This window comes from Mustela nivalis (genome assembly GCF_964662115.1).
Source record: "Mustela nivalis genome assembly, chromosome: 17".
In the NCBI taxonomy this organism is placed as follows: Eukaryota; Metazoa; Chordata; class Mammalia; order Carnivora; family Mustelidae; genus Mustela; species Mustela nivalis.
Genome location: NC_139036.1, coordinates 57,943,640 through 57,967,087, shown reverse-complemented (window position 1 = coordinate 57,967,087; position 23,448 = coordinate 57,943,640). Strand labels below are relative to the sequence as shown.

General features: G+C 56.1%; 1 protein-coding gene across 3 annotated transcripts in view; it reads right to left on the bottom strand.

Annotated features, from left to right (window-relative positions):
* Positions 1 to 7,721: 7,721 nt before the first annotated feature.
* MGAT5B (alpha-1,6-mannosylglycoprotein 6-beta-N-acetylglucosaminyltransferase B) overlaps positions 7,722 to 23,448 on the bottom strand; it is a 65,080-nt gene continuing 49,353 nt past the window's right edge. For all 3 annotated transcript variants that reach the window (XM_082705316.1, XM_082705315.1, XM_082705317.1), the window contains 6 exons: positions 17,562 to 17,717; positions 16,395 to 16,541; positions 16,132 to 16,248; positions 11,075 to 11,149; positions 9,625 to 9,881; positions 7,722 to 9,186 (listed from right to left, as the gene is read on the bottom strand). In XM_082705316.1, the coding sequence (XP_082561442.1) occupies positions 8,988 to 9,186; positions 9,625 to 9,881; positions 11,075 to 11,149; positions 16,132 to 16,248; positions 16,395 to 16,541; positions 17,562 to 17,717 (951 nt within the window). In that variant the 3' untranslated portion in view covers positions 7,722 to 8,987. The remainder of the gene's footprint in view (positions 9,187 to 9,624; positions 9,882 to 11,074; positions 11,150 to 16,131; positions 16,249 to 16,394; positions 16,542 to 17,561; positions 17,718 to 23,448) is intronic.

The window sequence follows — 23,448 nt, the reverse complement described above, 5'->3', positions numbered from 1 at the left end:
CTTACCACTTTCTGGGCTAGAGCCAACTTCATTTCTTTTATCAAAAGCTAATTGAAATTGTAGGACACCAAGAGGCTGAGAACCCAGCCAAAAAGGATTTGCTTTTTCTTTATTTCCCATCCAATGCCACGCCACCTCCCAGCTAGATGCCGCCTGTCCTGCTGCCAGCCTTCCCCTGGAGGTAGGTTTTGTTTTTTCAAAGAGAGAGAGTGGGAAGTGGGAGGTGAAGGTGGGGGAGCAGAAGGAGAGGGACAAGTAGGCTGCACTGAGCAAGGAGCCCTCTGTGCGGCTCATCTCAGGGCCCTCGGGTCATGACCTGAGCAGAAACCAAGAGTAAGACACTTAACTGACTGAGCTGCAACCCCCCCCCCCCCCGAGGTAGGATTCTTAAAACAACAGCTCTGTCCTGGGCGCAGCAGTGTGCTTACTGATGAGCGGGGGAAGCACCGAGGTTGGGTCTGCAGCCCTCTACCCAGCCCCCTTTGGGGACAGCCAAGGGACCACTCTAGCAGGTGTGGACACCCTTCTAATCCCTTTTACCACTTCTCCTGCTCCTGGCAGAACTTGGGGGTCCTCGGAGTCATCCCAACAAGCTTTCGTTAGCTTTATATGGGGCTCAGAGGGATAAGCATCTCCTGACTTTAGAGAGTGAGCGAGCGAGTGAGCAGGGCAGCTGCGGATGTCCACAGTCTCGTGGCTGATACCAGGGAGGGGCCCTGGTATCCCCACGTCTCCTGCGAATTCCATCCTTTCCCCTGAGAGAAGGGAAGGGGTGCAGACATCATCCCGAGTGACTCACGGCCTCCTGTAGCAGGTTTTCCCCAGAGGCCTCGACAGGAGAAGAATAAGACGGACGTAGCCAGGAAAGCGGGCCGAGGACCCGGCTGGAGAGAGATGGAGGCAATCCCCAGGGGGCGGTGCGTCCCAGACGGACCGTGGGGGCTGCTGGAGAGGTAGGAGATGTAGAGGGAGGGTTCTCCAGGCCCCACCTGTCCTTGTTCAAGCCTCGGATGCCCAGGATCGTAGGGCGCGGCCCCCCAACTGACCGGTCGTCAGAAGCCTTGGCGAGGGTTCTATCACAGCATTTCTCCCTGCCATTCAAATGCCTCTCCATATAGGACTCCATCTCTGTATCTCAAGGGTCTAGTCCAGGGCCAGCACGCAGCTGGGATTTCAGGTGGTCTGTAGAGACAACGGGGTCTGATCACTCTTCTCCCTCTCTCTGGCTCTGCTGCAAACACGCTAGTTTCTTTCCACCATCTTGCAATTAACTGCCTCAGGGCCTTTGCACAGGCTGTTCCTTCTACTTGGGATGCTCTTCTTTTTGGCTCACTTCCTTGAGCTTCTGGCCCAAATGTCATCCCAGGGGGAGGTCTTCTCATAACCCTATACCCATGCCCCTCTCCTCCTTGCTAGAGATTTTCCCTGTAACAGATCTTAACTATCAGTTTATTGTCTGTGTTCTACCATCAGGCACCTTGTTCTGTGCACAGTCGTATTCCCAGAACAGTGCTCAACGCCTAGTAGGTTCTCAATAAACATTTGCTCAATGAGTGAAGGAATCACCGTCACTGGCTAGAGAAGGAGCACAGGGCGTTGGCTCTAAGATGGGAAAACATCCCTTTGTCCTCAGCACGCACACAGGGACCACGTGTCTGAACTTGGCACCAGGGGCTTTGTCCTGCCCCTTCGTGGAGGAGACATTTGACATTTGAATTGGTAGATGGAGTAAAGCAAATGGCTCTCTCCCAATGCAGGGGGGCCTCATCTAATCGGTTGAGGACCCGAAAAGAACAGAAAGGCTGAGCCTTCTGTGAGTTAGTGGGGAACCCCTCCTGATTGACTGCCTTGAGCTGGGAGACTGGTCTTTTTCTGCCTTTAGACTTGAACCGAAATGTTGCCTCTTCTTGGGTCTTGAGTCTATTGGGTTTTGAATCAAACTTACACTCACATGGTTGTCAGGCCTTTGGACTCAGACACTATACCATTGGCCCTCCTGGCAGTCCCCTCAATCACGGGAGTCAGTTACAATAAATACATATATTCTACGTATAATAAATTACGTATATATTTTTTCCTATTTTATTAGTTCTGTTTCTCTAGAGAACCTAGTACAGGGGTAGTTATGGTCATCAGAATAGTGCCCCCCCCCCACGCCCAAAGATGTCCATATCCTAATTCCTGGAACCTGTGAATATGTTATGTTAGATTATGCAATGGTTAATTTTGTGGGTCAATTTTACTGGGCCACAGTGTCCAGACAGGCAGTCAAACTTTAATCTGGATGTTTCTATGAGGCTGTTTTTGGATGAGATTAACATTTCAACAGGTAGACTTTGAGTAAAGCTGATTGCCCTCCAGGGTGTGGGTGGGCCTAGTCCAATCAGTTGAAGACTTGAGTAGAGCAAAAGACTATTCTCCCCTGAGACAAGAAATCCTGCCAGCGGATGGCCTTCAGACTTGAACTACAACATCAGCTCTTCCCTGGGTCTCCAGCTGTAGATTTTTGTACGTTCTCTGTAAGCACGTGAGCCAATTTCTTAAAATAAATCTTTCTCTTTCTATGTATGTGTAGTCATCTATATGTATACACACCTGTTTCTCTGGAGAACCCAGACTGATACACATGGTAGGGAAGAATTGGGGTTGCAGAATTTAAGTTGTTCATCAGCTGACCTGAAAGTAGGGAGGTCATCCAGGATTACCTGGTGGTATGATGTAACCACGGGGGTCTTGTACATAGAAGGAGGAGGCAGGAGGGTCAGCGTCAGAGTGACGAGATGTGAGAAAGAGTCGACCCGCCACTGTCAGCTTTGAAGATGGAGGAAGGGGCCATAAGCCAAGGCAAGCAGGTGGCCCCTAGCGGGTGGAATAGGCAGGACATGGAGTCTCCCCCAGAGTTTCCAGAAGGGTCGCTGCTGACATCTTGTTTTATTTATTTATTTATTTATTTATTTTTAACAATTTTTTTTTTTAAAGATTTTATTTATTTATCAGAGAGAGAGAGGGGGAAAGAGCGAGCACAGGCAGACAGAATGGCAGGCAGAGGCAGAGGGAGAAGCAGGCTCCTTGCTCAGCAAGGAGCCCGATGTGGGACTCGATCCCAGGACGCTGGGATCATGACCTGAGCCGAAGGCAGCCGCTTAACCAACTGAGCCACCCAGGCGTCCCTGACATCTTGTTTTATACCTGAGGCCTGTTTTGGACTTGGACTGAAAATTAATATATAATCCTAATGAAATAATATATTCGTGTTGTTTTATGACACTGAGTTTGTGTCCACTTGTTATACAGCGATAGGAAGTTAGTACTCATACGTATTTTCTGCACTTACCTACCTGATGGGCTAAAACCCAGACCGGTTGACTGCTCAGGGTCGCAGCTAGTGACCAGTGCCAAAAACAGGGTTTGACCCCAGGGCTGGCTAATTCCAAGGCCCAAGTTAGTGTGTGTGTGTGTGCATGTGCTTGCCTTTTTTCCACGAGAGAAGCCACTTTTTAAATGTAAGCGCCACCCCCCCTCCGTGGAAGGTTGCCAGCTTAATCCCCGCTCAGCCTAGGTAACTGGAAAGCTTTCTTGCTTTCTTTCTTTCTTTCTTTTTTTTTTTTAAGATTTTATTTTTAAGTAATCCCTACCCCCAACATGGGGCTTGAACTCACAACCCTGAGATCGAGAGTCGTATACTCTACCAACCGAGCCAGCCACGTGCCCCACGGAAAGTTCTTCTTTACAAAACACCGGAAAATAAACACCACAAATGGTAGTGTCCAGGGGAAGGCAGAGCTGGGCTTACAGGAAGGAGGGGCACCCCCAGAGGCCCGACCGAAACCAGACACTTGAAAGCCAGGTGGTGAGCATGTGAACCCGGCCGTGGAGGCCCTGGGAACAGGGGTTTGGATGTTGATTCTTCCATGGGGATGAGGGGTGTGGCCTTGAAAATGGGGACAGAGAACCAAGACCCTTGCGGACTACAGCCTTGTGGAACCGGAAAGCAGAAGACATACTGAGTTCCTGAACAGTGAGGCGAGGAGGCTGCTCCATTTTGGTGGAAGAGGAGAAATACGGAGATGTGCAGATGTGCAGGCCGAGGTGTTTCCAGAATTGGTAAATAAGAAAGGTTCTCAGATTCAGGAGGCCCAGTGAACCCCAGCAGGCCCAGGCTGGCCACTGGCGCTCAAAACAGAGGCTCTGGATGGGAGACTTTGCACCCCCTGGGTCTAGCGTCACAGCAAACCCTTGTGCTGGGGGAATGTTTGCTGAATGACTGAATGACTGAATGACTGATGGGGAGAAAGAACAAGATGGGAAATGAGACCCAGATCCGGCTGTAGATAAGCTTGGGAAGTCACAACCTCTACCTGCCCCTCCTCTCCTATCTTCCGAGGATCCCAGAATGGGGTGGGCACAGGTGAGGCATCCTAAGGGATCGAGGGGGACCTCAGGCAAGGGTAGGGGGTATCCTGGGTGTCCTGTGTACTCCCGGGGAGCTGTCACCACCTTGCCCCAGCCTGAAACTCCCAAAGCCAAATAAATGCCCAAGCCCACGCCAGCCCTGGGGACCCCGACAGAGAGTCTGCAAGGAGGAAGTGGCTGGTGGCCAGGCCTGGGCGGCCAGAGCCGGTGCTGGCAGCAGAGAGTTGACCGGGGAAGCACGTGGCCTCTGTTCTGCTCACTTCATCCTCAACATGGGAAGAACCAGCCGCACTGTTTCTCCAGCATCACGAGCCTCTTGAGCCCAATATTCAGATCTGTGCAAAAATCGGGGCTGGGCTATTTTTAGCCGAGTCAGAGGGAGGTGATCTAAGGCTGAATCAACGGGAGGGTGACAGTCCCAGAATCCACCTGGGAAGTTGGGCTCCGGGCCCATCCCCGGGGGGGCCAACAGCCTGGCAGGGGCGGGGAGCAGGGGGCAGGGGAGGCATTCAGCTCACGACCCTGGGGACGCTCAGCTCAGGCCTCTGGGCTGGTGGTTCCCTCCTTCTTCTGATGATTCTTAAAGGCAGCAGAAATCTGACCCCTTCCGTATTGGTTCCAGGCCTGGGGGGTCAGAATATCTGGCGTTGGGTCTGGGCAGCGGCCGGGAGCCTGTTGCCCACCTGCCGGGAAGGGGTGAGGAGCTCCTGGAACCTGGAGGGGGCCCCAACCGCACAGCCCAGCCTCCCCCAGCCCCTCACGCCTGCTTCATCTCCCTCCGTGCACTCGGGCCAGGACCTGCCTCGCCCGGTTTCCTCCTCAACTCCACGGGGGCCCAGGGTCGGTTCCCTCATTTCACACAGCAGAACCGCAGCTGCAGTTGGGCGGCCCCGCAGCAGCAGGCGGGGGCTGGAGGTAGCCAAAGAGAAGCAGGGCAGCGGCGGTGCCAGGACACAGGGGGCGCGAATCCACCAGTTCTGGCCCCTCTGCTCCAGCCCTGCCCGGCACAGCCCCAGCTAAGAGGGTATCTTGGTGACCAAGAGAAGAAACCAAATTGGCAATGCCTCCCAGGTCTCCGCAGAGACCAGAGGGGACCCGGGGTTACAGGATTTCTGCCCCCCGAGTGCTCATGGTTCTTGGTCACACTGCTCCAAGAACGAAGAGGCAGACCGGACGAAGAGCGGTGGGCGGCTAAGCAGGGTTTATCGAGCGGAGAGGACAAAGCTCCCAGAGAGGGAGGGGGACCCGAGTGGGTTGCCCCCCCAGTTTCTAAGTTTAGGGGTTTTTATGAACTCTTTTGCAGAACTTTCTTAAGCAATTGGCTGAGTCGTGCCAGCCAGGGCTCTGGTCACGTTATTTCTCTATGTATTAGGTTCGCGTCCACGTGCTAATGGTCTTTTTTTTTGCTAACATCTGGGGGCTTAGGTCTTACCTGCTCCTTGCCTGTGATATTGAAAAATGGTTTTGTGCTTAATGGTCTTATTTTAGGACGTTTTGCAGAAGTCATTTCTGCAAAGGCTGCAAAGCAGAACGTCAGTGCGGTCCCCACTAAGCTGTAAAGCAGGACGCCTGTGCTGTTCCTTCCTAGCTGTCCTGACTCCGCATTTCCTATTGGGACCCTGGCCCTGACTCCCTAACTGTCTGACTCACTCCTAACACCTGCCTCCTCCGCCGCCCTCCAGCCTCCCCAGTTCCGGGGAAGGGTGATAGTCAACAGCCTCCCAGCCCCAGTGCTGTCTCCTCCCCTTGAACTGGGGACTGTCTTGGAGTCCGCTGAGGCCTCTGTGCCTGCTTTGCCCTAGGCTAGACCCGGCCTCCTCCCTTCTCATTCCCGGCTGGTGGGTCCTGGGCCACAGAGGCGAAGGGAGGGGCAGGGTTTCAAATGCTTAGCAGGTCCTCACCCTGATCAGACCCTCTGAGAGCTGAGCCGGGAGGTTGGGGAGCAGAGAGCAGCTACCCCGTCTGGATGTCAGCCCAGTGGCTCATATGGGATGCTCAGTAGAAACACCTGGAGGAGAGCTTTTTAAAACCTCAGCAGCCGGGCCTTGCTCTGAGCTGTCAGTTTCACGGGGCTGGGGGCAGCCTGGATGTGGGGGTGCCAGAGCTCCCCAGATGATTCCAGAGGCTAACCCCAACCGCAGGCTGGTGAGGGGCTTCATGGGACCTGTTATGTCCCCTGTAAGCCGGGAGGGGTGGGGGAGGGTGACGTCACCTTGCAAGGTGGGCGAGAGGCCGGCCTGGCCCTGTTCTCTCCTCCGCTGTTCCGCGGTGGGTGGGGGGCAGCGCGCTGAAGAAGCGGGGACTGGCGCCGGTGCAGGAGGTCAGGACAGAGAACCCTCAGCCTCCCCCAGGCATCTGGGGTCTGCTTCTGCTTCTCCCCCTACCAGCCCCCACCCCAGCTGAGTTCAAAGCCCGCCAGGATTCAGAAGTAGGCCCCTATGCCAAGAACACTGAAAACCCAACAATAAGAAACCAGCAGCTGATTAAGAGCTGCGGGGAAGACCGGCAGAGACCCCTCACAGGGGACTTGCAGATGGCAAGTAAGCCTGTGACAAGATGCTCGGCGTCGGATGCCGTCAGGGAGCTGCAGATGAAAAATCAATTAAAAATAGATGCAACACTGAGTGGTGCCACGTGCTCCAGACCCCGGGCTGCAGGGGCTTCGCGCGCAGGAGCCCAGACTGAAGGAAGTCCCGGCTCACAGAGGGTCCCAGAGCACTGTCTGTGAGGCTGCAGATGGGACCCCAGGCTGGGCTGTCACCCTGTCGGGTCATTTGATCCTCACGGCAACTCCGAAATGACCCCCTACCCCACCTCACTGCTTATAAGCTGTGTGTCTTTGGGTAAGTTGCTTAAATTCTCTGTGCCTCCGTTTTCTCCACTGTAGAGGGGATACAACGGTGCCTACCTGATAGGACGGCCGAACGCATAAAATGACACATTGTGTGTCCAGCTCTCAGCCCGGTGTCCGAAGGACAGTCAGCGCCCGGTAAGCGTTGGCGAGGATTCACCCTGACCTAGCTCAGGCTCTTATCAAAATGCATTTGTGCTCTCTGACCTCACAGAGGCCAGCCCGAGGGGAACAGAACGGGGGGACAGCCCAGCTCGTCCAGCAGGGTCCCTGGAACCATGGCGCCAGGGGTGGCTGGTGGCTCGCAGGCACAGCCCTTGGGCAGCCTGACCCAGGCATCCCGTGCATGCCAAGGGACAATATGCAGCAGGGACCGGGGTCCCCAAGATAGCCGCCCCCCCAACCCGCGGCGGCCCAGGAAAAGATAGAAAACAGCACACATGTCCTCTGCACCTCACATCCCAATAAAATATTTATTATTTCAAGAAATAAATCTTTAAAAAAAGAGAGAGAGAAAAGAGTGTCTCTATTGCTTTCCCCCAACAGGTCAGGTCCTTGGTGACCACTGAGTTTCTGCGGCCGAAGGGGCCACCCAGGCCCAGAGAGGGGTCTTGGTGGGAGGGTCCCTGCCTCAGCCCTCCCCTCGCCCAGCTCTCAGGGCCTGCGCTGTCTCCCTGGCAGGGCGGAGGGGCAGGCCTGGGGGAGGGGGTTGCCTGGGGAGGGCGGTGGGATTATAAGACAGGATGGGGTGGCAGTGTCTCTGAAGGCCTGACCCGCTGAGTCAGGCGGGGCTCTGGGCATGAGGAGCAGGGGAGGGGGGCCTCCTGGGGCCGGGGCAGACACGCCACAGAGAGATGATGGTTTGAGGCTGGAGGAAGCTGGAGGTGGGGACGGGCAGCATCGGGGGGGTGGGGGCTACCTGGGGGCTAGTGGGTCTGGGACGCCAGGACCTGGGCTGGGCAGGCCATGGGGCCGAAGCTCCATCCCAAGCCTTTGCCTACACGGGATGCCTGGGGGGATGGGGGCAGCGTCCAGAGCCTGCTGGGGCGGGGACGCAGGTTCCGGGGACAAATCCTGGAATCGCAGTCATGCCAAGATGAGTTTCGGGAGCAGCCCGAGTGGAGAGAGCTGGACCGAGCAGGGGAGGAAAGAGTTCAACCCAGGGGCTAGGTGGCCCCCCACTCCCACTGTGCCCCCCTAAGTATGGAAGGGAGGGGGGAGACTGCGAAGGCAGGAGGGGTGGGGCTGAGAGGGTCCTCCAGTCCCTGTCCCTTTTGTCCATACCCGAACAACCACAGAGGGACAAGACTGACCCCCACGCATCACTCCCCACCCCCTGGACCCTTCGGTGAGCCATCAGGCACCTTGCCCTGCTCCCTCTACAGACATTCTGAGTCCCCATCCCCAGGGCCCTCAGTCTGGTCCAGAATTGGCCTTGCACAAAGCAAGGGGCCTCCAACCACCTGCTCCTGCCCCAGGGCTCTCTGACCAATCCCACAGCTGCCTGGCCACGATGCTGCCGTGAGTCCCGGGGCGACGTCGAGGAGCCTGCCTGGGGTGGGCACGTGGCCCGCCCCTAGCCCCGTGCACGAGTCCGCTCTGCCCGCTTCTCGGCCAAGGAACGAAGCCCCAGTGCCGGGGTGTCGCGGGGAGGGCCCGTCGCTGGAGCTCAGAATCTGCTGGTGCTTCCTCCTGCGGCCGGGAGCCAGGCGGCCGGGCGGCCTCACAGACAGTCCCGGCACAAGGCCACCTGGCCCTTGCGGAAGTCTCGGCAGGGACACAGCCGGTGGTACTTGGTGCTGGAGCCCGCGCAGCTGAAGAGCAGGGGCTCCTTCTGCAGGAAGCACTCGCGGCCGGGCTGGGCGAAGGCTGGGTACAGGTGGTTCATCTCCGACTCGGTGCTGTCACAGGGCACCTGCAGCCTGGACGGGCGCCGTGGGCATCGGTCATGGCCGCAGCCTGGGGCCGCCCCCTGCCCTCCCTGGCCCATCCCATCCCCAAGCAGGGAAGAAGCTTCTAGGGGGCACCAGGGCGAACTCTGGACTGCAGCTCCTTCTCCCGGCTGTGAGGGAGGAGGCCTGGCCGGGGCTGCAGGCTGACCCGCTGGGAGGAGCCCTGGGCCGAGAAGATGCCGGGACAGGCTAGGCAGAGGCTCAGGGAGGGACCAGCGAGGGCTGAGTCCGTGACACGGACTCCTGCCCACAGGGTCCCTTCTGGGTTCTTCCTGACTCCTGGGGGAGCGTGAAGCCCCCACCGCCGGCAGGGCTGTAGGCAGGGCCGCAGCAGGGTGAGAGGCTGCGGGTGGGTAAGGCTGGGCCGGCCCAGGTAGGCGGGCGGGGGGCCAGGGGGGTCTCACTTACTTCTGGAAGGCGTCCTGGCTGTTGAGGAAGGGGAAGAAGGTCGGCTCGCAAATCAGCCCGCGGTCCAGGCACGCGTCCGTGCACGCCCTCCCAGCAGCGGCCAGCCAGGCCCGGAGGGAGTGTGCGGGGGGCCAGGCCCCGGGGGCCGAGCTGGCATTCTGGGCCCACTCCAGATGGGTGGCGTTGGGGGCCAGAACGAAGGGGCTGGGTGGGGCTTGGGCCGCTGCTGGGGCAGGCCCTGAGGCCGCACAGAAGTCCTGGCAGGAGGAAAGCCAGGTCAGCCGGGAAAGGGGCCCGGACGCCGCTGGCTGACGGGGCCCCCGAGAGCAGTCAGGACGCGCTGGGAGCCGACCGAAAGCCGGGAAGCCTGCGCGCGTGATGCCGTCTGTTCCTCGAAGCAGCCCCCCGGGAGTGCACTAGCGTATCTCCAGCTACCTTACGGGGCGAGGGGCTGGGAGGAAGCGGAGGCTCAGAGAGGCCACCTGCGCAGGGCCTCACCGCTGGAGGGCAGAGGCAGGACTTGGACTCAGGCCAGCCCAAGAGCCACCTGCCCTGCGCGGCCTCGCTGCGGACCCCGCTAAGTCAGGCGCAGAGTTTCTACACTGAGGCCCCCATGCCCTAGCTGCAGAGGGGCGCCGGGGCCGGCCGGAGGGGCTCTCCTTGCAGGGGTCAGCTCCAGGAAGCACCTGCGGGGCCCGGCAAGTGTATCCGGGGGCTTCACGATGGCATCCCTGCGGCTGGCGGGGGGCTCAGATCCCGGGTTCTGGCTCTGATCCCACCCAGACCTCCCTGCCGGGGGTTTTCAGTTTTCCTGACTGTAAAGCAATGGTCTAGAACCGCTCTCCAGCCCTTGAGGTTGGGGACAAGGTACAGACACAGGCCACAGGCTGAATATCAAGTAGTTAGGAAACAGCCCACACGGAGCCCCGCGGCCCAGCCATCGGCCCCTGAAGCCCCAGGCCTGGAAGAGCCTGAGATCCGCTGGCAGGGAGGGGCAGGTGGGGCTTCTCCGGCGACCCCTCCCCCTGGGTTCCCAGCGGAGCCCTCACCCCACCCCAGTCTCACTGCTCATCCCTGGAGGTGGAAGGAACAGGGGCCTCCCATACCTACCAAACTTCTAAGCAACTTCTTTATCAAAATAAGTCTTGTCGTTTCCGTGCTGTGGTTGGGGCTGCTCCTAGATTAGTGACCCAGCGCCCTCCCCGCCCCCTAGGCCTGGTCTGCAAGCAGGAGCAGAGCAGGACCGCCCTCCACCTCCAGCCCCACCGCCAGGCCAGGCGTCTCCACGGGAATGGAAACAGGTGGAGGGGAGCGGGAGTTTATGGGGCACAGAGCCCCGGGGGAGAGTGCTTCCTCGGACAGTGGAGTTGGCTAGGCCCCCTCCTCTGGTCTGATGGGGTTGGGGGTATCGCCCGTCATTCCTGGAGCAGAGAGCAGAGGGCCCACCTACTTGGTGCTGTATGTAGGCATGGATTCGTTCCAGCATCCCCTCACAGGTGTACTCGTAGGGCAGGTAGGGGTCTACCTGTAGGAGAGATGGGCAACACATGGGGCGGGAGGCGCCCCGGGTCCCCCTCGGCCGGGCTGTTGGGGGCCGGTCATGCTCAGCATTGGAGGCAGAAATCTGGTGTGCCTAGGGAGTCTGTCACCCCTACCCGGCCCCTCCACTTGGACCCCTGGTACACCCTCCAGTGGCCCTAGGGGTCATCCCACTCCCTCCTGCCCCCTTCCTAGCCACCCTCTGCTTCCCCTAAAGCTCAGCTCCCACCTCCCCCCTCCCCGGGGCTATGATGCCTGCTCTTCCCACAGCCAACCAGATGGATGCCCCCTGTCCCCCACTTAGGTGACACCTCCTCCAGGAAGCCGTCCCTGCAGCCACACCCCTGTTACTGGATACCCGAGAACTCCTCCAGCACCTGTGTCACTGTTTCTGATTTAACCCTCGTGTCTCCCGGGTTACAGGTCCCTTGAGAACTGGACTTTGGCTCATCTACCATTGAGCCCACTGCCAGGCATAGAGTCTGCTAGAGTAGGTGCTCAGGAAGCAGCATCTCCAGCTCTGCCCATGAGCTGCCCAGAACGTAGACTCTTCATGAAAAGGAACACATGGGCATCTCCCCGCGGATTGAATGAGATGAATCTGTAAGTCTTCCTGCCCAGGCCAGGCACCTGGCAGGACCCGAGACATGTGCCCCCAGCAGAGGCCACAGACAGTTACACGGCCGCCGGCGCTGGGAATGGCTGGGAGCCACAGGCCGCCTCGTGGAGCCGGTGGCTGGAGGAGCTGGGGGGAGACGTGTGAAAGGGGGCGTCCACCTGCTGTGAGCGGCTACCCTACCTCCTCTGCACTCTTCTTACCCGACCAACCCCTCCCCGTTTACCCTGCCCGGCACACAGCCACCGGGGAGGAAACCCGCAGCTGGACAGGGACGCAGGGGTGACCCGCCCGACTCGGACTGGGCCTTTGCCCTCCCTTCTCCCCAGAGCACGGGCGTGTGTGTGTGTATACACGTGTGCACGTGTGTACATGTGCGAACGTGTTGTGCATGCATGTGCCTTTATACCCTGTATCTATGTCTGTGTGTACGGATGTGCTGTGTGTACGTATCTGTATGCACGTGCTATGCGTGGGGGCGCCCCCCCACCCCGCCCCGGTCCAGCCCAATCCCGACTCATGTCCTTTTCCTACCAGCAGCCCAGGGGGTGTGACTAACACTTGTGCCCAAGTGGGCGTGGCCGCCCTCCCCCTCTGCAGAGCCCGCAGCATCAGAGGCCCAGCCAGGTGTGCCAGGCAGGTCCTGCTTCTTGCAGACCCCACTTTGAAGGGCTGGAGGCCCATCCTAGGCCCATCCTAGGCCCATCCTATGCCTTGGGGCATCCCTGACCCTCAGGCTGGGGAGAGGCTCCCCTTGAAATGGGTTCCGGCCACCAGAAGATTCTTAGGATGAGAGCCTAGCCCCGTGGCTTTGTCCCCAGTTCCCACTGTGAGCGGCCATTCTTAACCCGAGGGCGGGTCCCCCTTCCCAGAGAACCCCAGGTCCTGCATCCGGCCACCACTGCTCAGCCCAGCCCGTGGGTGGCCTTTCCAGCCCTGCACTGTGCACCGCTGGCTCCCGACCTCGGTGCCCTTGACCCTTGAACACCTCTGGGGTACACGACTTCCAGGCCTGGTTATAGATAACCCCTCAGAGGAGAGAGTGTCCCTCCAAATGTCACTCTGCCTGCTCCACGGCACCTCCCCACCCCACTGACTGCCTCCCCCATGTCCCCCTCCGGGCTTTGAAGCCCACATCCCATCAGCCAGCCGCGTCCCACCTGCCACGAATCCCCGCCGGAGGAGCCAGCCTGCCTGGAAATTAGCCTCATTAGGCCCAGTTACAGGTGTGCACAGTAATCAGTCTTGCCGGGTGGCAGGTGCTGGGCTGGCAGGTGCCGGCCCCGCGCTGTCATGAGTCGGGGCGGGGGGGGGGTGCGTGGGCTGGCCTAACCCCTCTCCAGCAGAGACGCGGCAAAGCCACCTACCCCTGAGCGGGGGACAGCGGGTCTCTCCCAGCTCCTCTCTGTGCCCCGTCCTTCTCCTCCCTCTCCCCACTGAAAGGCCCCAGGACTTGCAGAGCTAGCCGTGACCCCTGACGGGGGCCCTCAATCAGTTCTCTAAAATAGGATTAAGAGAGCAGCCTAGGCTGCTTGTTGAAAATGCAGACGCCAAGGCCACACCCGTCCTTTAAGATCAGAAGACAGGAAGGGCCGGCGCTTGCGTGGCTCAGTGGGTTAAGCACCTGCCTTCGGTTCAGGTCATAATCCCGGGGTCCTGGAATCGAGTCCCGCATGGGGCTCCTTGCTCAGCGGGGAAACTGCTTCTACCCCCCCACCCTCGTGCTCTCTCTTTCAGAAAAAAATCTTTAAAAATCAGAAGACAGGCCCAGAACCCGCATTTTAATGACCTCCTAGGTGACTCTTGGGTAACGGGGTAAACTGCCCAGGAGGAAGCGCGGGAGCCCTGAAGGGGCTGAAGGCAGCGGGCGGGCGGGCTGGGCCCATCTACACGTCTCAGCCTGGCAGACTTGCAAAACCTTGGTTCCTTGACCCTTTCATTACTGTCATTTTTAGAGTAACTAATGAACAAAATTAAACAGATGTTCATGGAGAAAAAACATCAGAATGAAAATCAATGAAAAGTACGTTTCCTCCCACCCAGACACCCAGGCCTGTCCCCAGGGCAGCCACTGTCAGTAACTTCTCGTGCATCAGACCAGAAAGAATGAGCGAAGGCACACGCACTCTCCCTTGCAGCCCCTCCGCAGCCCCGTTGTGTTCTGAGGCTGGAACATGCTCCCCATGGGACCAGGTATCTTGCTCCTTCAGCTCAGGGACAGATCTTGCTGAGATCTGTTGGGCCAGACCTGAGCTTTGGGGGTGGGCAGAAGCCTTGCTAGTCTCCCATCCACCCCCCAACCCTCCACCCCATCCTGGTCCCCTGGGACAGAAGCTTCGGATGTTTGCTCTTCAGTGGGGGGCAGAAGGAGCCAGAGCAGCATATGGGGTGGGGGGGGGTCCCTCCCGGTAGCCATCTGCCTTGCTGGGGGCCTTCCGATGCAGTGTCCACCTGGGACGTTCAGTGCTGTGTGCTTGGGGCTCAGCAAGGGTCCCCAAGCTGGGGATGGTGACTTCTTTCTCCTGGACCAAGGCCACCCGGAGAGCCCCTTGTTCAGCTCAGCAAGGGACCCCAGGTGCAGCCCTCTGCCAGTGATGGATGGAGCTGAGGATAAATGCCTGGGTTTATTCAATCCTCAGGTAGGACAATCTGGGATGTGACCGGCCCCATCCGTCCCCGCCAGCCCTGAGCGCCAGGTGCCACTGGCGAGGGTGACCTGCTCTGTAACACAGCATCTCACTTTGTCACTCCAGGACCCTCCTAGCTGGGATCACTTCCCAAATAAATGGCTTGTGACTCGGGGTCACCGCCGGCAGAAACCCAGTCTAAGACAGTCGGTGACCTGGAGGAACTCACAGTAGAGATTTGCTCAAGCTGATGCTGAAGGAGTGGAGGGCACCCCCCACCACTCGGGGGGGGGGGTGTCCAGGGGGCTCAGCCACTCCGCAGGCCAACCTGGCCATGTCCCTGTCCATCACAGCTAAAGACGGGGGGAGGCTCTGACACAGCAATGTTCTTCTGGGCACTTAGCTAGACAAACCCTCAGCCCGGACAGAAGGACGGAAGGATGAGGGTGTGGTCAGGGCAGGAAGGGAGCAGACGAGGTAGGTCCGGATTTTCTGGGGACATCTGCAGGGGTGGGGGCCCAGGCTGGGGGTTCCGAGTGGGACTGAGTGATAGAGAATGCAGGGGAGCTGTTAGGAACAAATGCAAGCCTGCCTCAGGGTCAGGACAACCAGGCAGGGGCTCTGGGCTCAAAGTAAAGCCCATAAGTCCCCCTGCAGGGTGTCTATCCCTGCTAGTCTCTGCCTGTGAGCCTGACAGTGCCCCCAGCTCCCCTGGGGCAGCAGACACGCTGGCTAGCTGTGGCCTCCCCCAGGGCGTGGGCTCTCCCTTGCAGAAGGAGCCTATCAGGTCACTCACGTGTGGCAGCCCAGCCGAGACCAAGGCTCTCCAGGTCTGCCCCAGACCCAGAAGTTCACCCTGAGCGGTGCATACCCCCCTCCCCGGGAGGACACACTCCCTGAACATGGGCTTGGGCAAGAAAGGGGGCACCCGCAGGGCTGGTTATTTTTGTTCAGCCTCATGTCCGAGCTACAGCAAGAGGCAGCTCCAGAGGGATTGTGGCAAGCAGAGCGCCGTCTGCATGGTCTGTTCCCTTTCCCAAATGAAGGAGCCGGAAGAGCACAAGGGGCCATCAGAAGCCACAGAAGGGCCTGCCGAGGAGACAAGCCGCACCAGCCCCTCCTCACCCTCTCCCCACCCACACACCTGCACCTGCCGACGCTCACATACCTGCTTAAGGAAACCCAGGAAGTTCTTCCCCTTGCTACTTAAAGGGTGGTCCTAGGCCTGGTACCACCCCAGAGCTACAGAGAAACGCAGGATTTCAGCCGCACCCCAGACCTGCTGAATTCTGAGCCTTCATTTTAACAAGATCGCCAGATGACCTGTACGCACACACATGGTTTGAGATACGCAGCCAAAAGGCCACAGACGCACACCAGCAGCAGAGTCCCAAGAACCTCCACGCACTAACTCTGGATACATTTACTCAGCATCTAACTTGTGCTAAGGAGTGCCCATGGGGCTTAGCCTCCAAAGGTGCTTAATAAATGATTCTGGATCCAGGGCTGCCACGTAAGGTTGTGCAGGTCGCTCACGGCACAAAGGTATTTCCCTGCCTCTCCCTCCCCCGACCCCCACACGCAAGCTGGTAAGTGGGGCCCCCCTGTCAAGTATGCCAACCCAGGCCTGAGAATCTGAATTCACCGAGAGAGGCCTCTTTTTCGAATTATAGCGAAGATCCCCAGCAGTGGCTTATACGACTCCTGACTGGATCTGAGCCTCACCTGCGTTCTCATGATGGCCTTGATGGCTGCTTCGAACTCCTCTGAGTTATTGTAGTCGACAGTCCACACGTGGGGCTTGCCAATGAAGTTCTCTGCATACGGGTGCTGGGAGAACACCTGGCCGGGCGGAGAGAGCAGCAGCTTCTCCCTGCGCCTGCCAGGCCGGCCCGCGCTCAGGGCAGGCGCCCCCACCCACCTCGTCCCCCCATCCCTTCCCCCCTGCCTGTCTCCCCCTTCCATGGACTCAGACCCTCCCCACTCACCTCTCTGGAGGTGGGCTTGCCTCGGAAGAACTCGTGGTTGAGGGAGCTGTGGGGTGGGCTGAAGCGGGACTGGAGGAAGACACAGCCGTTGGCGATGGCCTCCAGGGGCGCGGGGCCCTCGTAAGGGAAGCCGAAGCCTATGAAGAGCTGAGGAAGGAAAATGGCGCGACGGTCGGGGAAGGCTGGCGCCAGAGCCCCAGGAAGCCAGGCCTGGGACATTCACAAGAGGCAGCCAGGGCAGGAAAGACTGCCCAGACCGGCAGGGTGCCATGGCAGGCCCCTCCTCTCTCGGGCCTCAGTTTCCCCATTTGTGAAACGAAAAGGTCTGATTAAGTAATATCAGGGGCCTCTGCCTGCTCCAGCCGACTGTGATTCTGGAGCGGAAGGGAGAAGAGTGAAGGTCTCAAGCTCAGAAGGCTTCAGACCCACACCTACCGCTGAACTCAGAGGACTTTACTCATCCTAAAAGCGGTTATTCAGCACCAAACTCCTGCCAGAAGTGCTCGCAGGGCTGGCGCCTGGAAAGCAGTCAGGAAACGACTCCGAATGCCGGGCTGCTGCGTCAGGTGGTTCAGATCGCTCACTGCACAAAGCCTCTCCCCCTGCCCCAACACCCATACGCACGCACCCAGGAAGCCGGAGGAAAGGGCTAGGGCTGGATCAGGAGCGGACCTGAACGCTGGCCGCAGGCCTCTCCAGCCTCAGCTGACCCCTCGGGGCCCCGCAGCAGAGTCACGCCCCACCATGCCCGGAGCTGCAGCTCCAGGAACACCGCGGAGGACTTCCAGAAGCAGAACTAGCAGCCCCGTGCAACTCCAGGTGAGACACGCCCTCAGCCGGCCCTGCCAGCCCTTCAGCGGTTCTGAAAGCTGGGCCGGGCCCAGGAGTCCACCGGGCAGCCCGCTTCCTCTTCCCTCCTGCTGAGCCTCGGCTCTGCTGGCCCTGCCCAGGTCCCTCCTGGGTGAGCAACTCCAGCTCTGCTCCAGCCCCAGGAGGGCTGGGAGTGAGGCTCAGGGTAGGAGAACATGCTGGAGCAGGTCTGCCCGTGGAAGGGGCCACGAGCCTCAGTGGCAGGCATTGGCGGGGGGGAGGGGTGGGGCACGTAGGGCGACCTCCTTGGCGTCTGGCGCCAGGCTTGGGGGAGGACGGTGAGGGCGCGGGGCTCACTTTGGCCTTGCGCAGCAGCTGCTGGAACTCGGGCTGTGGCAAGAGGCCGTGGTTCTTCACGAAGGCCGGGACCTCGGGGGGCCGCTGGCTCTCATAGTACACGGTGCCGTGGATCTCCATGTATTTGTTCAGGATGCCCAGGAACTTCTCCTTCCCCTGCAAGAGGACGGGGAGCGGTGGGAGCCTCGCCCCAACCGTGGGAGGCAGAGCTGCCCGCGGAAACACCCCGGTCTGGAAGTCGGAAAACGTGGGGCGGCCCTTCGGTCGGCCTTCAGCCAGCTGCGTGACCCCGGGCCAGGCCCCTCCCCTCTCTGGTCCTCATTCTCTTCATCTGCGAGTTGCAGAGGTCGGACTAGACAATTTTTAGCCATGGAAATGTCTTCTTTGTAAAGAAACCCTAGGGGGACCCATATGCAAATGCCTCCAATCGGGGCTGTTCCACCCGCTGAAGCGCTGGTGATCTCCAAGGCCACCCGAGGAGCTGTGGGGCGAGATCATCTCGTCCATGCCTCCGTCCCTCCGTCCACCGTCCCTTCTCCCCCTCCCCCCATCCATGTAGCTCATTTTTATTAACCACTTGCCAGGTGCTGGCACTGAGCTCACGGCTGGGAGCAGAGCTGGGACAAGACGGAGTCCTGGTCTTTAAGAAGGACACCCGTGAGCGAAAACCCCCCAAAGTAGAAAAGGCTCAGCCCCTCCAGACTCTAGTCCCACATCCAGACAATGGGAGGCAGAGCGTAGACGAAGAGACAGCTCCGCCTGGGGCACCCGTCTGACCCCATGGCCAGAGCCCTGAGCCAGGAGCTGTGGGCAGTGTAGGTCCTCATTAGGGGTAAGCATGGGGTCTGCCACTGGGTTCTACTTTTTGGGGCCTTTTGAGACTCACAGGAGAGAGGAAGGGATACACGGACAAGAAAGGAACTTCAAGATCCCAGAGGAGGCTGGGGCAGGGAGCGGTTTTCTCAGGGCTAGTCCGGAGCAGACCAACAGGTCAGGAAAAAAGCAGCCAGGTTCTCCCCGTTCTGCTGGCTAGCCATGAGGTTGGATAACAAGGAGCTTCGGCCCAGGTTCAGTCTATAAATCACAGCTTTTGAAGAACCTTATCCATGGACATGAAAGTAAGGACCAATTCCCATGCTGAAATTCCAACTGTATACGTTTTTCACAAGGAGGCCTTCCTCTGTGGGTAAGGGTGTACTGGGTACTGCAGATGGGTCCTGCCTCTGAGAACCACCAGGAGCGATGGGGAAACAGCACAATTTCTGTGAAGGTAGTGCACATCTAACAAAGCTGGAAGAATTACAAGGCCGAGAGATCGCGGAGGCCGGGGCTGGGGTCAGCGCTTCCCCCCTGCGAGGCACCTGCTGGGTCCTGGGTCAGCATCACGGAGACTGAGCTTCTGGTCGCCTCGTAGAGCTGGAGGACAAGTGAGGGTTCGGGGAGGTCTGCCGAGGGGGGACCCTGATGAAAACCACACGCTGTGGGTTGGAACTCTGAGGAAACCCACGCTGGAAGAAAAAGGCTGTGCCAGACCTAGAGAAGCCCAGACAGAGGCTGAATCTGTGTGTTTGTGTGTGTGTGTGGGGGGGGGGTGTCTTGTTTTTATCTGTTCATTTTGGAGAGTGAGCGGCAGCACAAGCAGGAGGGGCAGAGGGAGAGAGAGACTCCGGCAGACTCCGCACTGAGTGCAGAGCCTGACACGGAGCTAGATCCCAGGACCCTGAGAACAGGACTTGAGCCGAAACTAAGAGACAGAGGCTTGACGGAGCCATCCAGTCGCCCCAGGGGCTTTTTAATAAGCTTTTTCATCGGTTTTAAGTAGTCTTAATCCCTATCACTGACTCTGTGATCCAAGACTGCTGTAGCCCCAAACACAGGCTAAGAAAGTGAAATCCTCGCCAGAGGAAGAAGGCATCGGCCCCAAACTATTTTACACTTTTTTTTTTTTTTTAAGATTTTATTTATTTATTTGACAGAGAGATCACAAGTAGGCAGAGAGGCAGGCAGAGAGGGTAGGGGGAGGTAGCAGGCTCCCCGCTGAACAGAGAGCCGGATGTGGGGCTCGATCCAAGGAGCCTGAAATCATGACCTGAGCCAAAGGCAGAGGCTTTAACCCACTGAGCCACTCAAGTGCCCCTATTTTACACCTTCTTATATTCATTTTCCAGAACTCCAAAACACAACAAAAAAACAATGAAATCCCAATCAAAACCCCAGCAGGCTTGGAAGAAACAACTTTGAAAAAGAAGAAAGCAGGCAGATTTATATTACCTGATTTCAAGACTTATTTTAAAACTACAGGAATCAAGCCGGTGTGCGACTGGCATCAAGACAGGCAGAGAGATCAATGCAGAAGAACAGAGTCCAGAAATAGACCCACACGCGCACGGTCAATTGATTTTTGACAAAGGTGCAAAGACATTTCAGTGGAGAAAGGGTAGTTTTTTCAACCGACGGTCACAGAACATTGCGTACCCATGTGCAAAAAAGGGAAAAGAATTAGAACTTCAATCTCTACCATATCATACATAAAAGTTAATTCAAAATGGACCATAGACTTAAATGTGAAATGTAAAACCATAAAAATTACAGAAGAAAGCACAGGGGAAAAATCCTTAGTGAGCTTGGGTTACACAAAGATTTCTTAGATGCAACACCAGAAGCATAATCCTTAAGACCTTAAGACAGTGGACTTCATTAAAATGAACTTTGCTCTTTGAACGAAGCTATTAAGAAAAAGACAAGGGGCGCCTTGGGTGGCTCAGTCAGTTAAGTGGCTGCCTTCAGCTCAGGTCATGATCCCAGAGTCCTGGGATCGAGCCCCGCTTCAGGCTCCCTGCTCGGTGGGGAGCCTGCTTCCCCCTCTCTCTCTGCCTGCCGCTCTGCCTACTTGTGATCTCTCTCTCTCTGTGCCAAATAAATGAAAAAAATCTTTTAAAAAAAAGAGAGAGAGAGAAAGACAAGCCACAGACAGAATATATTTGCCAAGCATATATTTGATAAAAAACTGATAGAATATGTACAAAACTCTAACAACTCAATACTAAGAAAACAACCCCCATTCTTCAAATGGGCCAACATTCTGAAAAGACACTTTACCCCAAAAAAGATATAAGGAAGACAAATAAGCACACACAAATACCTTCGCCATCATTAGTCAGAGGGAACTACCAGTTGAAACCCGAAGATGTCACCGCACGTCTGTAGGACGGCTCAAACTGGAAAGACCGACCAAGTATTGATGACTCTGTAACAAACTGGAACTCTCACGCGTTGCTGGCAGAATCGTAAAATGGTGCAACCAGTTTGCCTGGGATGTTAAGCCTAGTTCTACCATATGCTCCAGCCATTCCACGCCTAGGTGTTTACCCGGGAGAAATGAAAGCATATGTCTGTACAAACGCTTGTACATGAATGTTCATAACAGCTTTATTTGTAGCGGACAAACACTGGAAACAACCCCAGCGTCCACTAATAGGAGAACAGATTAAAAAAGGCACGGTAGGATACGATGGAAGTCCGTGCGACGGGACAACTATTCAGCCACACACAGAAATCAGCGACTGATCCGCGCGACGACACGGGTGAATCTGGAAATAATTATACTCTGAGAAAATTCGGACCAAAAAAGGAGTCCATACTATATGAGTCCATTTATATAAAATTGTAGAAAACAGAGACTGTGTTAACAGAAAGCAGATCGCGGGCTGCCTGGCAGGGAGGAGGGGAGAAGTGGGAAGAGGGAACCTGGGAGCAGGGGACGCACCCTCCGGACCGGGGCGACGGTTTCCCAGGTATACGTGTAGATCGCAACTTCTAAGTCATCTATTTGAATCATGTGCGGTACAATGTATGTCAGTTATACCTCAGGAAAGCCTATTAAAAATAGATTTTTTTTAAGATTTTTTTATTTTTAATTTGAAAGACGGAGATCACAAGCAGGCAGCAAGGCAGGCAAAAAGAGAAGAAGTAGCAGGCTCCCACCGAGCAGAGAAGCAGATGCGGGGCTCGATCCCAGGACCCCGGGATCATGACCTGAGCCGAAGGCAGAGGCTTTAGCCCACTGAGCCATCCAGGCACCACTAAAAATAGATTTTTAAAGAAAAATTTAAACACCTTGATTTTTAGACAAATCAGATACATGGCAATGTGATTAAAACCCAAGAGACAAAGGGGCACCTGGGTCACTCCATTGGCTGAGCAGCCAACTCTTGGTTTCTGCTCAGGTCATGATCTTGGGTCAGGAGATCAACCCCTCCATCAGGCTCTACGCTTGTGGATTCTCTCTCTTCCTCTCCCACTGCTCTTCACCCAGTTTATACTCTCTGTCTCTCCCTCTCTCTCAAATAAATACATAAATCTTTTAAAAAAAAAAACGGAAGAGATAGACAATAAAAACAGACTCGTAGAAGACTTAGAAACTGGAGTTACCAGATACAGGTTTCAAGAAAAATCTGCTGAATGTAGTCAAGGAAATAGAGGATAAGGGCTGAAACCAAATGGAAGAGCTAGAAGTGAGAAACCCAGTGGCTGAAATGAAGAATTGAACAGACAGATTCCACAGCAGGTTGGACCCCGCTGAGGACAGAATTCATTTAGTGAAGGAATGAAAGAAAACATCCAGAATGAAGCATAGAGGAAGGGTGGAAATCACAGAAAAGAATGTAAGAGACAATGGGAAGTGTTGGAGTCTAATGTATGCAGAAACAGAGTCCAGAAGCACAGGAGAGAGACTGGAGCAGAAGCAATATTTAGAGACAAACTGAAAATTTTCTAAGACTCATGACAGATCAGACCAAGGTTCAAAAAGATCTACAAATGCCACCCACGTAGGGTAAATCCAGAGAAAACCACATGGAGGCACACCGCCATAAGTCTACTGAAAACCAAACACACAGAGGTCCTAAAAGCAAGCAGAGAAAGAAGACAAATTACCTTTAAAGGAACAACGAGGCTCACAGAAGCCAAAAGACAACAGAGTATTGTCATAACGCTGAAAGAAAGTAACCATCAAGCTAGAATTTCGTACACAGCGAACATATCCACTAAGAATAAGGATGGAGTAAGGGTGTTCTCAGGAAATCAAAATAAAAGGAGAGTACACAAGCTGGGGGAATGTATTTAAAGCATTTTAAGGTTCTTTTATTATCCGATAAAAGGGAAAGGTATTATTTACATGAGACTTGGTAAGTCAAGGATGCATGTTGTCATCTTTATTGAAGCAACCACAAGACTGGGAGAGAATATAATGAGTCCGCTAAAAAGGGGGTGAATTTCAAAATACAGATCAGTATAAAAGAATGCCTGAGAGGGAAAAGAACATGGAACGAGGCAAGAAAAAGTTATAGAGATCAGCTAGGGAAATGGAAATGGTAGATTCTAAGCCAAATATATTAGAAATCACACTAAATGTAAAAGGACTACATCGTGTAAAACTAAACAGACTCCCAGAAGAAAAATCAAACCAAGAAAGTGAAGTGTGGGGAGAATGGCTCCATACCCCATCAACATCAGCTTCCTTATCCCCTTGTGTACCTTCTCAGAACTTTAATGCATTCAAAGCATATTTACATTTTCCTTAAAACACATACACAAATAGGTTCATGTTAGATATACTGTTCAGCAACCTTTCTTACCCATACACACGAGAATCCATGCATGTAGGTATGCGTGTATGCACATGTATGTGTGTACGTATGCATGTAAAGTGTGTGTGCATGTATGCATATATGTAAACTTCAAATTTCGCAAAACAATATTTACTCTTGGGGCGTCCGATGGGCTCAGTCGGTGGAGCACGCAACTCTTGATCTTGGGGTTGTGAGTTCAAGCCCCATGTTGGGTGTAGAGATTATTTAAGAAAAATAAAATCTTAGAACAATATTTA